The sequence below is a fragment of the Phyllostomus hastatus genome, unplaced genomic scaffold (assembly GCF_019186645.2).
Source record: "Phyllostomus hastatus isolate PE091 unplaced genomic scaffold, TTU_PhHast_1.1 phas_contig_80, whole genome shotgun sequence".
NCBI lineage: Eukaryota > Metazoa > Chordata > Mammalia > Chiroptera > Phyllostomidae > Phyllostomus > Phyllostomus hastatus.
Genome location: NW_025333960.1, coordinates 38,477,395 through 38,491,752, shown reverse-complemented (window position 1 = coordinate 38,491,752; position 14,358 = coordinate 38,477,395). Strand labels below are relative to the sequence as shown.

The 14,358-nt window shown below is 42.9% G+C and overlaps 1 protein-coding gene across 2 annotated transcripts in view; it reads right to left on the bottom strand.

The window, feature by feature from the left end:
- Nucleotides 1–14,358, bottom strand: part of KATNAL2 (katanin catalytic subunit A1 like 2) — a 62,566-nt gene that overhangs the window by 14,875 nt on the left and 33,333 nt on the right. For both annotated transcript variants that reach the window (XM_045850106.1, XM_045850107.1), the window contains exons 7-12: nucleotides 13,712–13,810; nucleotides 13,426–13,503; nucleotides 10,523–10,621; nucleotides 7,521–7,584; nucleotides 7,210–7,328; nucleotides 1,939–2,030 (exon numbers count right to left, since the gene is read on the bottom strand). In XM_045850106.1, coding sequence (XP_045706062.1) covers nucleotides 1,939–2,030; nucleotides 7,210–7,328; nucleotides 7,521–7,584; nucleotides 10,523–10,621; nucleotides 13,426–13,503; nucleotides 13,712–13,810 — 551 coding nt within the window. The remainder of the gene's footprint in view (nucleotides 1–1,938; nucleotides 2,031–7,209; nucleotides 7,329–7,520; nucleotides 7,585–10,522; nucleotides 10,622–13,425; nucleotides 13,504–13,711; nucleotides 13,811–14,358) is intronic.

The window sequence follows — 14,358 nt, the reverse complement described above, 5'->3', positions numbered from 1 at the left end:
TTCATGGGAAGTACTTCTTTTAGTATAATGTATGGATATAAACTGTCCGAAAAGAGATCTACTGTTCGTCTGGATCTGTCTCCCTCTCTTTGAACAAGAGCCGAGACACGGCCGTGGGACCTGCACTCTGCCTGCGCAGCCGCTGGAGGCAGATGCATCCTCCGAGCTCCCCGTTGCCGCCAAAGACCTCCCGCAAAACGGAGCCCACGGCCGGATCTGAACACCTAGGGGCTCCGAACACTGGCCCGGCCGGCAGGCCTCCTTCCCCTTCACTGCCACAGGTGGACGTGAAAGGACACGTGAATGGCTGACTCGGACAACGTGACATCCAGCTGCTCGTCTCTGCATGCGTGTGGTGGCCGCCCACATCAGGCACATGGTTTTTAAGGAACTATGCCGCTTACTATCTAACCACCTTGTGCTGAGAGAGGGGTCTCACAGTACAGTTGCGTATTTATTCAGCATTTGCTCCCAATTATTATTCTTTCAACATGATAGGACCCCAGATATCTTCCAAGCACCTGCCCTGATTCCCTGACAAGTTGAAGATTCTAGTTTTAGACTTAAGTTCCAGACAGGAAAACAGACATTCAGTGCAAAACCGGAGCACAATGAAGGGTAGTGTGGGGAGAGTTTCCAGATGAGCTCCGTCACAGCCTGGGGACCGGGGATGGAGACTGACAAAGCGAATGGTCAGGAGGGTTAGGCAGACCGGGCAGCCAGCGGCTCTGCGGAGGGAAGGACCACAAGGGTGGCTGGGGCCCCTGGCCTGGCACCTGTGCCATTCCCAGTGCCCGTCAGGCCCCGTATGGAGAGGCCGAGTGCCCCAGCCCGGGGCTGGCAGCACCCATTAAGCCTTGAAATCATCCCAATTCAATCAATGGCAAGAGTCCCATGGACCTTAATGGTTGGTTTTTCCTGCTGGGAAAATGGTTTTCAATAAATAAAATTTCATGAATTATATTCTGGTTATACTTTCAACAAGCTGATTATTTTGCTTTTTATTACTATTAGTTCTGCCTTGGTGATAGACCCTGAGAGGCCATTCATAAGTGTGGTTCTATTGAGATTTTCCAGAGACCTGTGGTTTTCCAACCGGAGGAGCCAAGCTTCCTAAAAAGTTTCAGAGAAAAATACCTCTCATCAAGACAGAAAGGGTGGGGCTGGGCGAAAAAAGTAAAGGGATTAAGCACAAAAAAAACCCCTCATAGACACAGATGATGGGAGGGTGGTTGCCAGAGGGGTGGGTGAGGTAGAAGAGGGTGTGGGGGGTGCACAAACAGTGATGGAAGGACTCCTGAAAAAAAGAGAGGTATTTTTAACACACACACACACACACACACACACACACACACACACACACAGAGCAGCTCATTACAGCCTGAGAAGTGAACTAGAAATGAACAGTCTTTCCTGCTAGGGACATTAGCAGACACTTAATCTTTAGAAATAACACACATGGTACATTTAAACTCGAACATGCTGAGTCACAACCTGTTGTCACAGAGAAGCAGTGGCTTCCCTGGCCTCGCACACCTTGTCAAGGACTGCCCCTCCTGGGACTTGGCTCTTTGCTGCCCCGGGCCCCACAGGCAGCCCCTCTGGCTCCAGAGGAGGTGGTCAGGGGCGGCTATTTTAAGCCGGCAGGACTGTTAACGCTGTGGCAGCCTGGGACTGTGGGACTGGGGGGTCTTCAGTCCTGAAAACCACTCTGTGGGGAAGGGGGGAAGGGAGGATGACATTTCCTCCGGTTATAAAAACTACTTAAATCAGCTATTCAGTTAACAGGATCTAATTTAAAGGCCTTTCCGCGTGTCTGCAGAAAATTTGTGGGCTTATTAATAGGCTCATTCTGCTGGTAAATGTCGATGGGCTTCCGACCATCAAACACACTTACAAGAGGGGAGAAGTGATGACCAAAAAAACCCTGTCTGTTACCCAGGAGCCGTGCCTCTCTGGCTCATCACCGACTCCAGCTCGTCCAGGAAGATGGTGGAGGGGGCGTGATAGCGGGCAAGTTCAAACAGCACCTGGGTGGGAGAAAAGCAACCACATGTTCAAATTCATATGTTTAAAGTCCTCAGATGCTCCCAGAGAGTGCATTAACCATTTCATTTGGAGGAAGTTGAATCACACTATAATATTAACCGTTTATGCTGCACTCTGTTATTTCACTAACCACTTTATGATCATCACAGTTTTTTTCTCCTTTAGAATATCCTGTGGGGTTGGAGGGTCCAATTATTTCCATGTATCACTTGATAAAACTGCAGCCAGAGTAAGTGGTCATCTCAAAGTTACTAATCTTAAATAGGAGAGCTTAAGATAAAACTCAGTTCCTGAGCTTTCAGCCTGTTGGCTAATCCCTGAGACCCTGTCAGTGACGTGTTTCTTAGGGACACAAGAGGCTTGGAACATGTAAAATCAATTGATAATTTTCCCTAAACCTTGACAGACAATGAGAGGGGCATGCTCAGGAGGAAGAATGGCTGGGAAAGGGTAGAGTTCCGGTCATGGGTAAAAAAGACTTTTTGTACCCAAAGGATTTTACCCCTTTCTGCTCCCCAAGTCACTCCACAAGGTCCCCAAACCACCCCAACACCGCAGTAGGCTCAGGTACTTGAAGGCAATTAATTCCCAGTTGAATAAAATGTTCCATTCCAGAATAAAATGTTATAGACTGAACACAAACAGGAAAGCAGGCAGTAAAAAACAGCCATATAAAATCAAAGTAAAGAGCTCTAAAGGGAGATGTGGCAGTGATGAAAAGAGTATAAAAAACTAAACCTTTATTTTCTCTAACCCTGAAACTGATCTCTTGAGCACCATATACAATTCTTCACTGGTTGATCGGAGAAAGCAGCAGAGATTTAGAAAAGAATAGAGATTCTTTAATAGGTGGGAGGTGGGGGTGATTATTCTACACGCCACTCAGCACGAGCAAAGCATCAATGAACAAACATGAAGGGAAGGGCTTCAGAAAAGCCAGGTTGAGGTCTTCATGGGTAGTAACGGGTCATCCTTTTCAGGTCTCCCTGGCACCGAAGGGAAAACTGCTCGTGTGTGCGGTGCATCCATGCTCGTGCCCCAGTGTTTCCCTTACGGAGTCCTATTCTGTTTGGCCACAACAACTGGCTCAGCCTGATGAGCTGAGAGAACAGTGTCAACACTGGGACACTCATCACACACGCCTTTAAAGCTAAAGAGACCACCTCGTGAGATGTAAGTAACTTGTTCTCCTCATCACAAAAAATATGCCCAAATATAAGGTTGATTATAATGGCAACAACCTTCCCAGTGAAAAATGGAATATTAGAACCACACATGTTTCTAAGGAGCTTGCTAAGGCGCAGAGAGACCAAGGAGTAAGACAAGACCACACATCCACGTGGAAGGAGAACCGCATCTGGAGCCTATGTCTCCTCTGTATAGACCACGTCACGGCTCTTTCCGCTGCCAGAGAGCGTATGGAATTCTGGGTAAGTGCTCTGAAAGCATTTGTCTAAAATTTTCAAAAGTACTTGGAGGAAGTTAAGTCATACATTTGGGGGGAGGGGTGTTGGAACATGTAAGCACCAACAGGTGTGTGCATTTGCTAAAGAGACCGCTCAACTATTCAATAGCATCAGCTCCTAAGAGGCATGAACATTAGTGGGGAGGGAGCAACATAACCCAAGGGTTCCCTATCAATAACTCTTAACTGGAATAGAAGGAGAAGCAAATGGTGGGAACGCTTCTTTGATTTAGGGGAAGGTCCTGAAGGGCTATCTTTATCTGAAAGCTTCATAGTAAGGAGCTTGATAGCATGACCAAACTTTGCAGGTGAAGATGTTTTGAAGAGCTCAGAAAATAAAGTAGCTTTGGAAAGTGTAGAAGGTAAGATCCTTCAAGGTTAGCAGAGGTTATCTGTTTGCCTCTTCAATTCTTTTTTAAAATATCCCAAATAAAAATGCATTTCAGAGAAAAAAGAAACACAGATTCTTCTAAACCTTTAAAAAGATGCTCAAATTCACTCAGAATGAAAGAAATGCATATCTGAGCACTGAAGTATTCCTTTCACTGTCAGATTGACAAAGTTTCAAAATCTGGGTCGTACACAGTGTTGGCCAGGGTGTGGGGAAGCAAGCACACTCACCATCGGTGGGAGCGTCAGCTGGGGCCGTGCTGTCGGCAGGCAGCCAAATCAGGAATGTTCATTCCCTCCGGCCCAGCAGTTCTGCTTCAGAAACATCGTCCCACATGACTATGTATGCAGAGTCACGTGTGCGTACGCTATGTTCACCATAGCTCTGTTCATAATAACAAGAGACTAGAAACAACCTAAATGTCCATCAATAAAAGACTGATTTACTACGTTTTGGGACACTCCCATGCAATGAAATACCACTCAGACATATAAAAGAACACATTCTGTCTATCTGTAATAGTGTGCTCCAATGTTCAAGTGAGAAAAACCCTGCCAGGTATAGAAGGCTATGAGTAGCATGCTCCTACCTGTGTTTAAAAAGAAAGAGAGATACATATACAGTTGTGGATGTTAACATAGATATAAATAAATTTTTATGAGGAAATTTATATATAGAGAGAGAGAACAGTTTACTTATGTCTATGTTAACATATAGATATGTGTATGTTATAGTAATAGTTCCTTCTGGGGAAAAGGCTTAGGGGTCTATATACCCTTTTGTACTTTTTTGCAAAAAGATTAGTTACTTTTTAAATGTATTGTAAAGTAAGGGGAGCTGTCATTTCCTCACTCTCAGAATTCTAACAAAATAATCCTGAGGCAGGAGAAAACTTTAGTTAAAGAAAATACTCACAGAGAAGGAAGAGTTCTGGCTATTCACCATCAAAGAAGGAAACCCATTTAGTTTTAATCTTTGTTGAGAATACTCATAAAACGTCTGAGTTTCTTCTTCTGTCCAGGCAGGTCCTGCCCAGGGAACATAATGCAACCTTTCTCTGAGCACCTGGCAGTGTCTTGTGCCCGGAGTTCTCGACAGCCCTTTTCACGACAGGAGGTGGATCTAATCTGATCCTGGCACCCTTTTGTAAGAGAGCTGCTCCTCACACACAGAAATGGAACTTTGAGAAAAAAGTCTTCAGGTTGATGAGGATTCTAATTAGTTAGATTTCAGTTTATTAAAATCCAGCTAATTAGAATCACAAGGAACCCACAGTTTTAGGATCAGCTAAATTCAAGCCTCATCTTTGGAAATGATGAGTTAGATTCAAGATTAATAATAAGAAACAGAATATGTTAACATAGGTTTCTATGAATTACAGTCTTGAAGGGGTAATAATAATTTATAAAAACATATACATCTGAAACAATTTGAGAACAATATCAAAGTAGTAAATAATAGGTTGCTTTACAACAAACAACAAGTGTTGAAGAGGTTGTGGAGAAAAGGGGACCCTAGTGCACTGTTGCTGGGACTGCAGACTGGTACAACCACTATGGAAAACAGTATGGAACTTCCTCAGAAAACTAAAAATGGTTCTGCCTTTTGACCCAGCAATTCAACTGCTGGGACTATATTCTAAGAACCCTGAAACACCAATCCAAAAGAACCTATGCACCCCGATGTTCATAGCAGCACAATTTACAATAGCTAGATGCTGGAAGCAACCTAGGTGCCCATCAGTAAATGAATGGATCAAAAAACTTTGGTACATTTACACAATGGAATTCTGTGCAGCAGAAGGAAAGAAGGAGCTCCTACCCTTTGCAACAGCATGGATGGAGCTAGAAAGCATTATGCTAAGCGAAACAAGCCAGGCAGTGAAAGACAAATACCATATGATCTCACCTTTTACAGGAACCTAAACAGCAAAACAAAGAAACAAGCAAAATATAACCAAAGACACTGAAATAGAGGACAGACTTACAGTGACCAGAGGGGAGAGAAGAGGGAATTTCAGGGGAGGGAATGGGTAGGGTTTACAGGAACAAATTTAAAGGACAGATGGACAAAAACTAGGGGGGTGGAAATGGGAGGGATAGGTGGGTGGGCTGGGATGGGAATAAAGGACAGAAAAATGTACTTGAACAATGATTAAAATAAAATTTAAAAAAATAATAGGTTGCTGTAGGTAAATCGATCCTTTAAAAATATTCTATTATGCCTTCCAACAAAGCCATAATATTTTGAAAGTGAATCACTCAAGGAAACATAATTTAAGGATAGTATTTTAATTTCTTTTCAGAAAATATGTGATATTTGTATTCACTTAGTATTGATTACTTTCGGTCATTCTACAAAGTGCAATAGTTTAACAGGACTTTTGAGAAGGACCCAACTTACACTGAGGCATAAATCATAAACAGGTATTCTCAAAAGGTAAAGCTTTATAATGTAAAATATATCATAAACTATGAATGAGATTCTGTAAAGACAGAAACAATCTCTTAAGGAAAGTAAAAAAAAGACCCTACAGGCTATGAGCACTATTGAGGAAGGTTGATCAGAGCATCTGAATGAATAATTAGGTTTTAAGTTTCTTGATTCTTCCATTGAGTACCTAATACAGGGACTAGCATGCAGTAGTAGCCTCTCAGAAAATGTTAACTGAATATACTGCACATGCTTAATAATAAATGCTTCTTGAATGAAGGAAAATATAGGCCACTTCAGAGACATTTTTTTCCCAGCTTTCATTCCTAAGTTGCATGAATCACAAAAGGGCTGTTGGTCAAATTCCCAAAGGAAGGGAGATCATGTTTTGCTGATGGGAGCATAATTAATATCTGCATATAATAGTCAGTCTATCTTCTGGGCTTTAGGTAATTAAGATTCAGGATAAGTTCTAACATATGTGTCACTTAAAAACAAGTAAGTTGTAACATCTTGTACCATTATATTGTGCTGGAATTTATTCTGAAAAAACGAAATCAAGTATTCCTGTATCGATGAGACAAACTAGTGGTTAGCAAAGAGGGGAGGGGCTAGGGGCAGGTAAAATAGAAGGGAATTAAGAGGTACAAACTTCGAGTTATAAAATAAATAAGTCATAGGGACATACTAGACAGCATAAGGAAGACAGTCGATAATATTGTAATAACTTTGGTGATAAATGGTAACTAGACTTACTGTGGGGATTATTCCATAATATGTATAAATATCAAATCACTATAATGTACACCTGAAACTAATGAGATATTTACTGTATGTCAACTATACATTAAAAAAAAAAAAGAATTCCTACCCGAACAAGTTTTTCTGAATCCCCTCTCCATTTGCTGACAATGGTTGATGCAGAAATGTTAAAGAAGGTTGTTTTGCATTCTGTGGCCACAGCTTTGGCCAGTAAAGTCTTTCCAGTACCTAGAAACACACATGGAGAAAGTATGAGTGGCATCTGAACTTCCTTTCTCTGCTTACCAACAGTGTCATGAGCAAAAAAAGGAGGAAGTTGCTCAGTGCTCGTTTGCCCCATCCCAATGTGAGGACAGATGGAGCAACTCATCCTCTGCGTGTGCACTTCACACCAAGACCAAACCAGAAGGCTCTGTTTACCTGGAGGGCCGTAGAGCAGTAGTCCTTTCCAGGGAGAGAGAATGCCTGTAAACAGCTGTGGATACTGTGGGAACAAGGAACAGTCATGAGGTTTGGTATCAGCGCATCAGTCACGCCCGTATCACAGGCAAGCTAGTGAAGCTGGAGTCAGCACAGCAGAGCTCTGGGAGCCTGGGCTTCCTTTTACTAAGGCTGGCTGCATATGTATACACATACATATATGTATCTTAGATATCCCCACTTTACTTTCATACTTCATAGGAATGCACGGCTTAATTTGTATGGCTTTTTAAAAGAGCAACTTCTTTTAAGGAAAAGAAAGGCACGTGTAGGTACTTTTCCTCTCCATTACAAGAGTTATTTCTTACACGCATAGCATTATTTCTGCCACACACACCCCTAAGTTCTATATGCAGAACATTTGGCAATCTTTGAAGACCTAGCAGGTGGGAACTTTAAGAGAAGCACTAGAACCAATAAATACAGGTGTACAAAGTCTGTCTAGAAGGTAACCAGCTATGTAATGTGAAAAATAAAGACATTTATTGAAGAAGATACAGGATACAAGAAACACCACACATAGAACAATGATGCCTCAGTCCCCTTCAAAGCAGCCCCCTTGGGACCTCACACAGGTCTCCCAATTGCCCTCAGCTGCCCCATTGTGTTTTCCTGAATCTCATTGATGGTCTGAAATCTCTTCCCTCTCAGAGGTGATTTTAGTTTTGGGAAAAGCTAGAAGTCATGGAGTGCCAAATCTGGGCTATAGCAGGGCTGAGTCACCTGGGTGGGTGATTTGACATTTTGAAAACAAACTCTGCATGAGACATGACGCATGAGTAGGCGCATTGTCATGATGAAGCTGCTAATCACCAGATAGGCCTTCTGAATCATATGAATAGTTTCCACAGAGAAATGTTCAAGTTTCATTCAAAATTTAATGCAGACTTGTTGCTCTACTCACTCAGTCATTCTGAATGCGATGGCCACGCAGTGCACATGCTCATTCAGTGGTGTCTATGGCCCCCACTGACTAGTACAGTGAAGTTGTCATTGTTCACGCATGTGCATTTCAGTCCTCTCTCTTTGTCTGTCAGGTTACATCGGTGCCATGAAAAACCATCCTCGTTACATTAACAATGGATGGAATTTTTTCACACAGACCTCATATGTGAAGAAAGCACAAAACTATGGTGAAGTTGATTTAGAAGTTGGGAACAGTCAGTGCTGAATGCATTATGAGACACTAGCTCTAAACAACACATGCATGGACTTCAGTGAATCTCTCCCATTAGTTCAAGTTCAAACAATCTAGGTGCAGGGGTGTCCAGCTTGTAGCCTGCATGCCACATGAGGCCTAGAATAGCTATGAATGCGACCCAACACAAAATTGTAAAGTTACTTAAAACATTATGAGATTTTTTTATGATTACATGTCACAATGTATTTAATGTGTGGCAAGACAACACTTCTTCCAGTGTGGCCCAGAGATGCCAAGTTGGACATCTCTGATACACCATGGGTAGGGTTGGTATGGAACAACCCGAAGGAAAGATAATGTTAAAATTAGAGCTAGCTATCAGTATCTTGCAGATGTTAATGCCAAATCTCTAATATACAGAGCTTGTAACACCATGGAGATAACACATCCAGAGAGTTCTATCTTTTCCAGAAGTCTTGTACTACAGGGCCACTCAGAAGACATGGTGAATAAACTACTAATTCTGAACACCAGTATATTTCTTATTTACCTGTCTTAACACAAGGAAAAAAGGCAGGAAAACACAATCCAAATTTATTGATTTTTGTCTCATTAGAATAGAAGCATCCAAAAATCAGGAGCTATATGAGCTCAGCGATAAAAATGGGTTATTCAATAAATTTGTAATCCTGGCTGCATAAGATTACAAAAAAATGGCCATAAGTTATTTGCAGCTCCATCCACCAAGAGGGAGAGTATATTTCTCCACCACCTGAATCTGGATTTGCCCTCGTGATTTTGGCCAATGACAAATCTCAAGGACGTTAGCAAATATAAGAAAGGCTTGACAATATAATACTAATTAATATGAGGAATGTAAGAAGAGACATGGAATATACTCATGGATTGGGACCTGCCTGCCCTTCCTTGCTTCTGTCTGGGAACCCTCTGCCACCGTGTAAACGAACAGGATTTGGCTGGCCTGCTGGAGGATGCGAGGCACAAGGAGAGAGGTCTCAGCTGCCCTGTTTATCCCGCCTTTCTGAGCCTCTCCATCTTTTCCAACCACCGCGCCTCATGCCCCAGACACGTGAAAGAGGCCAGCCAGTATCGTCTGGAAGAGAGAGGAGCCAGCCCAGCTGAGCCCTGTCCAAACTGCCTACCCACAGAACTGCAAGCAAATAAATGATCGTTGTTTCAAAGGCACTACATTTTGGGGAGGTCTGTTATACTTCTCATCACCACGTCTGTTCACCAAACATGGAGAGTCTTGTTTACCATTTCTCTTCCTGTTCAATGAACCACTCAGCACAAAGACTTGCCAGGAGCAAGCAATGCTAGCTTTACTGGCCAGTGGCCTGGAAGGGGCTGTCTAGTCTTTACAGCAGCCAAAGCAAAGCCCCAGATGCTGGGGGTTTGTGTGTGTGTGTTAGGGAAGGTAGATCTATGAAAGCAAGTGAGTGGCCCTGTCCGACCGGAAGTTTTTCTGCTATAGTGTATTTTTAGGGCGGCAGACTAATTTGAACCAGTCTCTAGGAACTGACAAACCATATATTTGGAGTTAATATTACCACTTAGAGCAGACGCCTACCTTGAACCCACATGTAACATTTCCAACTGCCTAGAATGGAATGGACTGGGCCTTGGTACTCCAGTATGGACAAAGAATTGTGACACGGGTAGAAGTTTAACTTACGGACAGAAAATCATCCTGTGTTTCTCTCCCTGCTGGGTGTATGACATACAGCTTGTCCAGTGGATAATGAACAGAAATAACCCCCAAGAGGCTTCCCATCCTTACCCTTATAGGATACACAACAGCTTCTTTGACTAACTGCTTGGCTGCATCGAGTCCAATAATGTCATTCCACTTTATGTTTGGATTATGGAGATAAATGTCCTGCAATGCACATTTGATCATTTTGTTAAAACTAATGTTTCCCTCCACAGCTGTAATAAACACAGGAGCCGCAGAATACTTGACTTACAATAGGACATAAACAGCTGGTGATAAAAAAATTTTTATGTTTGATATATGTATATATGCACATTGTCATTTTGCATTGGTTCATCAAAGGGATAACATAAGAATATCCAATGATTTTCTCTGAGATATTGATAATATAATATGGTACTTTTAGGGGAAAAAAGAAGCTCCTAACGATGCAGCTTTTTTTTTATACCTGTCTTCAGTCAATAGCGAAGCGTGCTGATTTATGACCGTAATCAAAGAAAGTACAGAATATGCCCTCAAATTACATTAGCTTTTACTGCAAAATATAGTTCCTAGCCAGTGCCTGGACTCTCTCTTGCTCCTTGATCTCATAAACACTTTCTTAATTTGTTGCATGAAGAGATAATGCTCCTCTGAAACCAATTTCTCTTTTTCCCTAGTGATCGCTCCTTCCTTCCATCAAGAGCAATTGCTTCTACAAAATTCAGGGAAGCCAACAACCAAGCAAAAGTGAGCTTCCCCCTTTCCTGAAGAGCCCTGTAGCAACCACCTGGGGTAATCAATTAAGGTAGCTGTTACTGATAACTCATTTACAGTTTCCAAACTGCAATTTCACAAGACGCCTCAGAACTGTCACTCAGGGGCCTTTCTCAGTAGGAGCTGTTTCAGGCAAACTGAATATCCAGGGTGTTACAGTTTTTCAAAAAGCCTCTTTTCCAAAGTCATTCTGATGACTACAGAACAATCTGGAAACTATTTTTATACTTATTTAATTTTTAAATAAGTAATACATGCACACGTTTAAAAAATATAATAATCCATGTTTAAAATGCTGGTGAGATATCATGCTCCAACTCCTGACCTCCATCCTCCCAGTTCCGTTCACCCACAAGTGATGGCTTTATTAGAGATACTATTTATACAGGAGATTTGGCTCATGCCTAGTATGCATGATCCTCTTCTGGATGGAGCGACAGAGAAGGGTCTCAGTCTTCTAAGATCTCGGGAGAAACTACCATGTCTTTAAAGCCTGGATCCGCATGTCCACCAGCCACTCACAGATAACAGCAGTATTTCTTGCCCTCTTCTAACGCTGACATCGAGTTCCACATGGTAGTAGTGCTCAGCTTCCCAATGAGAAGGTTTTCCCTATGGGATCGAACCTCACCCACCAGTACTCAACAGGGCAGCCTCGTGAAGTGGTGCGCTCCCTGTCACTGCAAGCATTCGAGCAGCGGCTGGAGGGCCGCCTCCCATGGTACCATCGAAAGGATTCCAGATGGAATCGTTTCAGGCCACTTCTATTCTCCAACCCTACCATCACTAGTCATGCTATCCTTTTGCAGAAATGGCAATGAGACTATTGATTTCTGTGGCCATGAAAAATATTTTTCTCTGCTTTCTTATGCATCCCAGTTACCACTACCGGGCTCAATCCCTCATCCTCTCTCACTGTTATCAACTTCAGAGCCGGTCTCCCTATCTCCATTTCTTTAATATCTACCCACCGCACTGTCATGAGAGCAAGCTATCTAAAAGCACATTTGAATATCCCATTCTCAGTGGACACCTTCGAAAGTTCCACGCCTCCTACAGGCAGATTCCTGGCCCTGGGCCCTGCTCATGGCACCCTTACTCCAGAACCCTGGCCTCTCTCTCCAGGCCCATTTCCCAGCACTCCTTGCATCTTACTTGGCTCAACAGAAATACTGCACAATCGATACCGTTTCACGGGTGTTACCTTTGCCCAGAATGCCCCCACCATCCGTCTTACACTCCTTTTCATGTGGCTATTTCCTGGATATCTTCTTCCCTAACACTTTCCCTTCCCTCTGGCACAAACGCTCCACCTTTACGCTCTCGAAGTCCACCCTGCCCACGGGACAGGGAACTCTTGCACCAGGACCGTGTTGATGGACTCACCGTTGTGTTCCAGCCCATGGCACACGCTGGCACATAGTGAGCACGTGGTGAACAACTGCTGGACTGAGAGAGAGGTCTGGGAACCCTAAACCACTCGGTCACTGAGCAGTTTTTTGCATCATTTTAAACATTTGTCTGAGCTCGCCTAGATTTCAGTCTTTCCTGAAATACAAGATTGCTAGAAATTAGAAAGTCTCCATAACTCAGGAATCTCTTCTGTTCCTAAGGAACTTGCCCAAAGTCTCACAGCCAGAAAGCAGAGGATCTAGACATCAAACCCGGGTCAACCAATTCCAGACCCTGTGTCGTGAACCAGAAGACTTTCCTGCCTTAGATTCGGGCGGAGCGGGGTGGTGGCAGCGTTCAAAAGTCAGTAGCCTGGATGGTAAGCTCTTTCCCATTAATCCTGCTTCTCACGGAAATTTCTACTTATGAAATCATCAGATTCCTGACGTCTTTATTTCTAGGCTTTGACTATTTAAACAAGAGCCAGGCAGGCTCTTTCTTTCTCTAAGATGCTTTTCTTTCCTTAACTCTTGGCTCAGCTTAAAACCTTTCACCTGTCCCTTACTTTCTAACTCTTTTTCCCTTTTGGTTTTCTTGGCCTCTGTAGTGAGATGGTGGGCTTTTTCTATTGTAATTTTATGATTCCATAATTTATTTATCATGCATTATTGTGCCTCTGAACAATATGAGAGCCTTTGCAAGTGGGGGCACTTTATAAATAAATGATCATATTTATTGTTATTAATAAAAGAAGCAGCCCACGATGCTCCAGGAGCCCCAATCCACCTCTGTGAGTTTGTGAATTGAATATCAGACCTTACCCGGCTCACCACCGCGGCCAGTTCTCGCATCTCACTGTTCATGCCGATAAAGGCACTCAGAGGCTTCAGCAGTCGCTCCTGGCGATGGGAACACAGAACCTCTCGTTACAATATTGCCTGGTGATTCAGGAAGGAAAACAGGGCGTGGATCACGGTGACACAAATGGTGGCAGGCTGCTGTGACCTTCTGACCCGTCTCAAGTCTTCTCTGGACCCAAAATTGTATTTTTAAGTTATTCTGGATTTTGGCCATTTACAAGATGAATGTTACATTTTAGCCACTTACTGAGGGGTCTGGGTTACAGTCGAAGCTGTTCAAGCCAAGTTTGCTGGTGGTTCCTTTGATAACATCTGTGAGCAGCCCTCGGAAGTCAATGATTTGGCCCTGAAAGGGAGTAATGGTTATTTACACCATTAAAACTTGAGGAAAGACTATCTTTAATAGCTCGGCTTCATTAAACCAAGACACATTTATGTTCCTTGATGGGCAGGGCAAACTTAAAGTGAGGCTTTAAAAAGCACCTGCACTAATAATGAACAAGGTAATTTCCTGAGGTTGGGGCACTCTAGAATAAAAAACAAGTTGTAAATAAATTCTTTAGAATGGAGTTGGTTTGAATAGAAATCCACAAGCGTTTTTCAGTTCCTGACACATGCCACTGGCTTCCTTCCATGTCTGTGTCCCCCGTGCCGTCTCCTCCTTCGGAAACATCCACCATGCAGGGAGAACGTGCTGGCACACGAGTGATGATAGTTCCTATTTACTGCCATGGGCTCAGCAGAGCACCTGGTGCAAAATAGGCGTGTGAGGTACCTTGTGAAGATTATTTCCAATTCTTTTCTTTTTAATTTAATTTTTTTTCAATTACACTTTACATTCAATATTATTTCATATTAATTAGTGGTTAGATAATCATATAATTTACAAAGGGT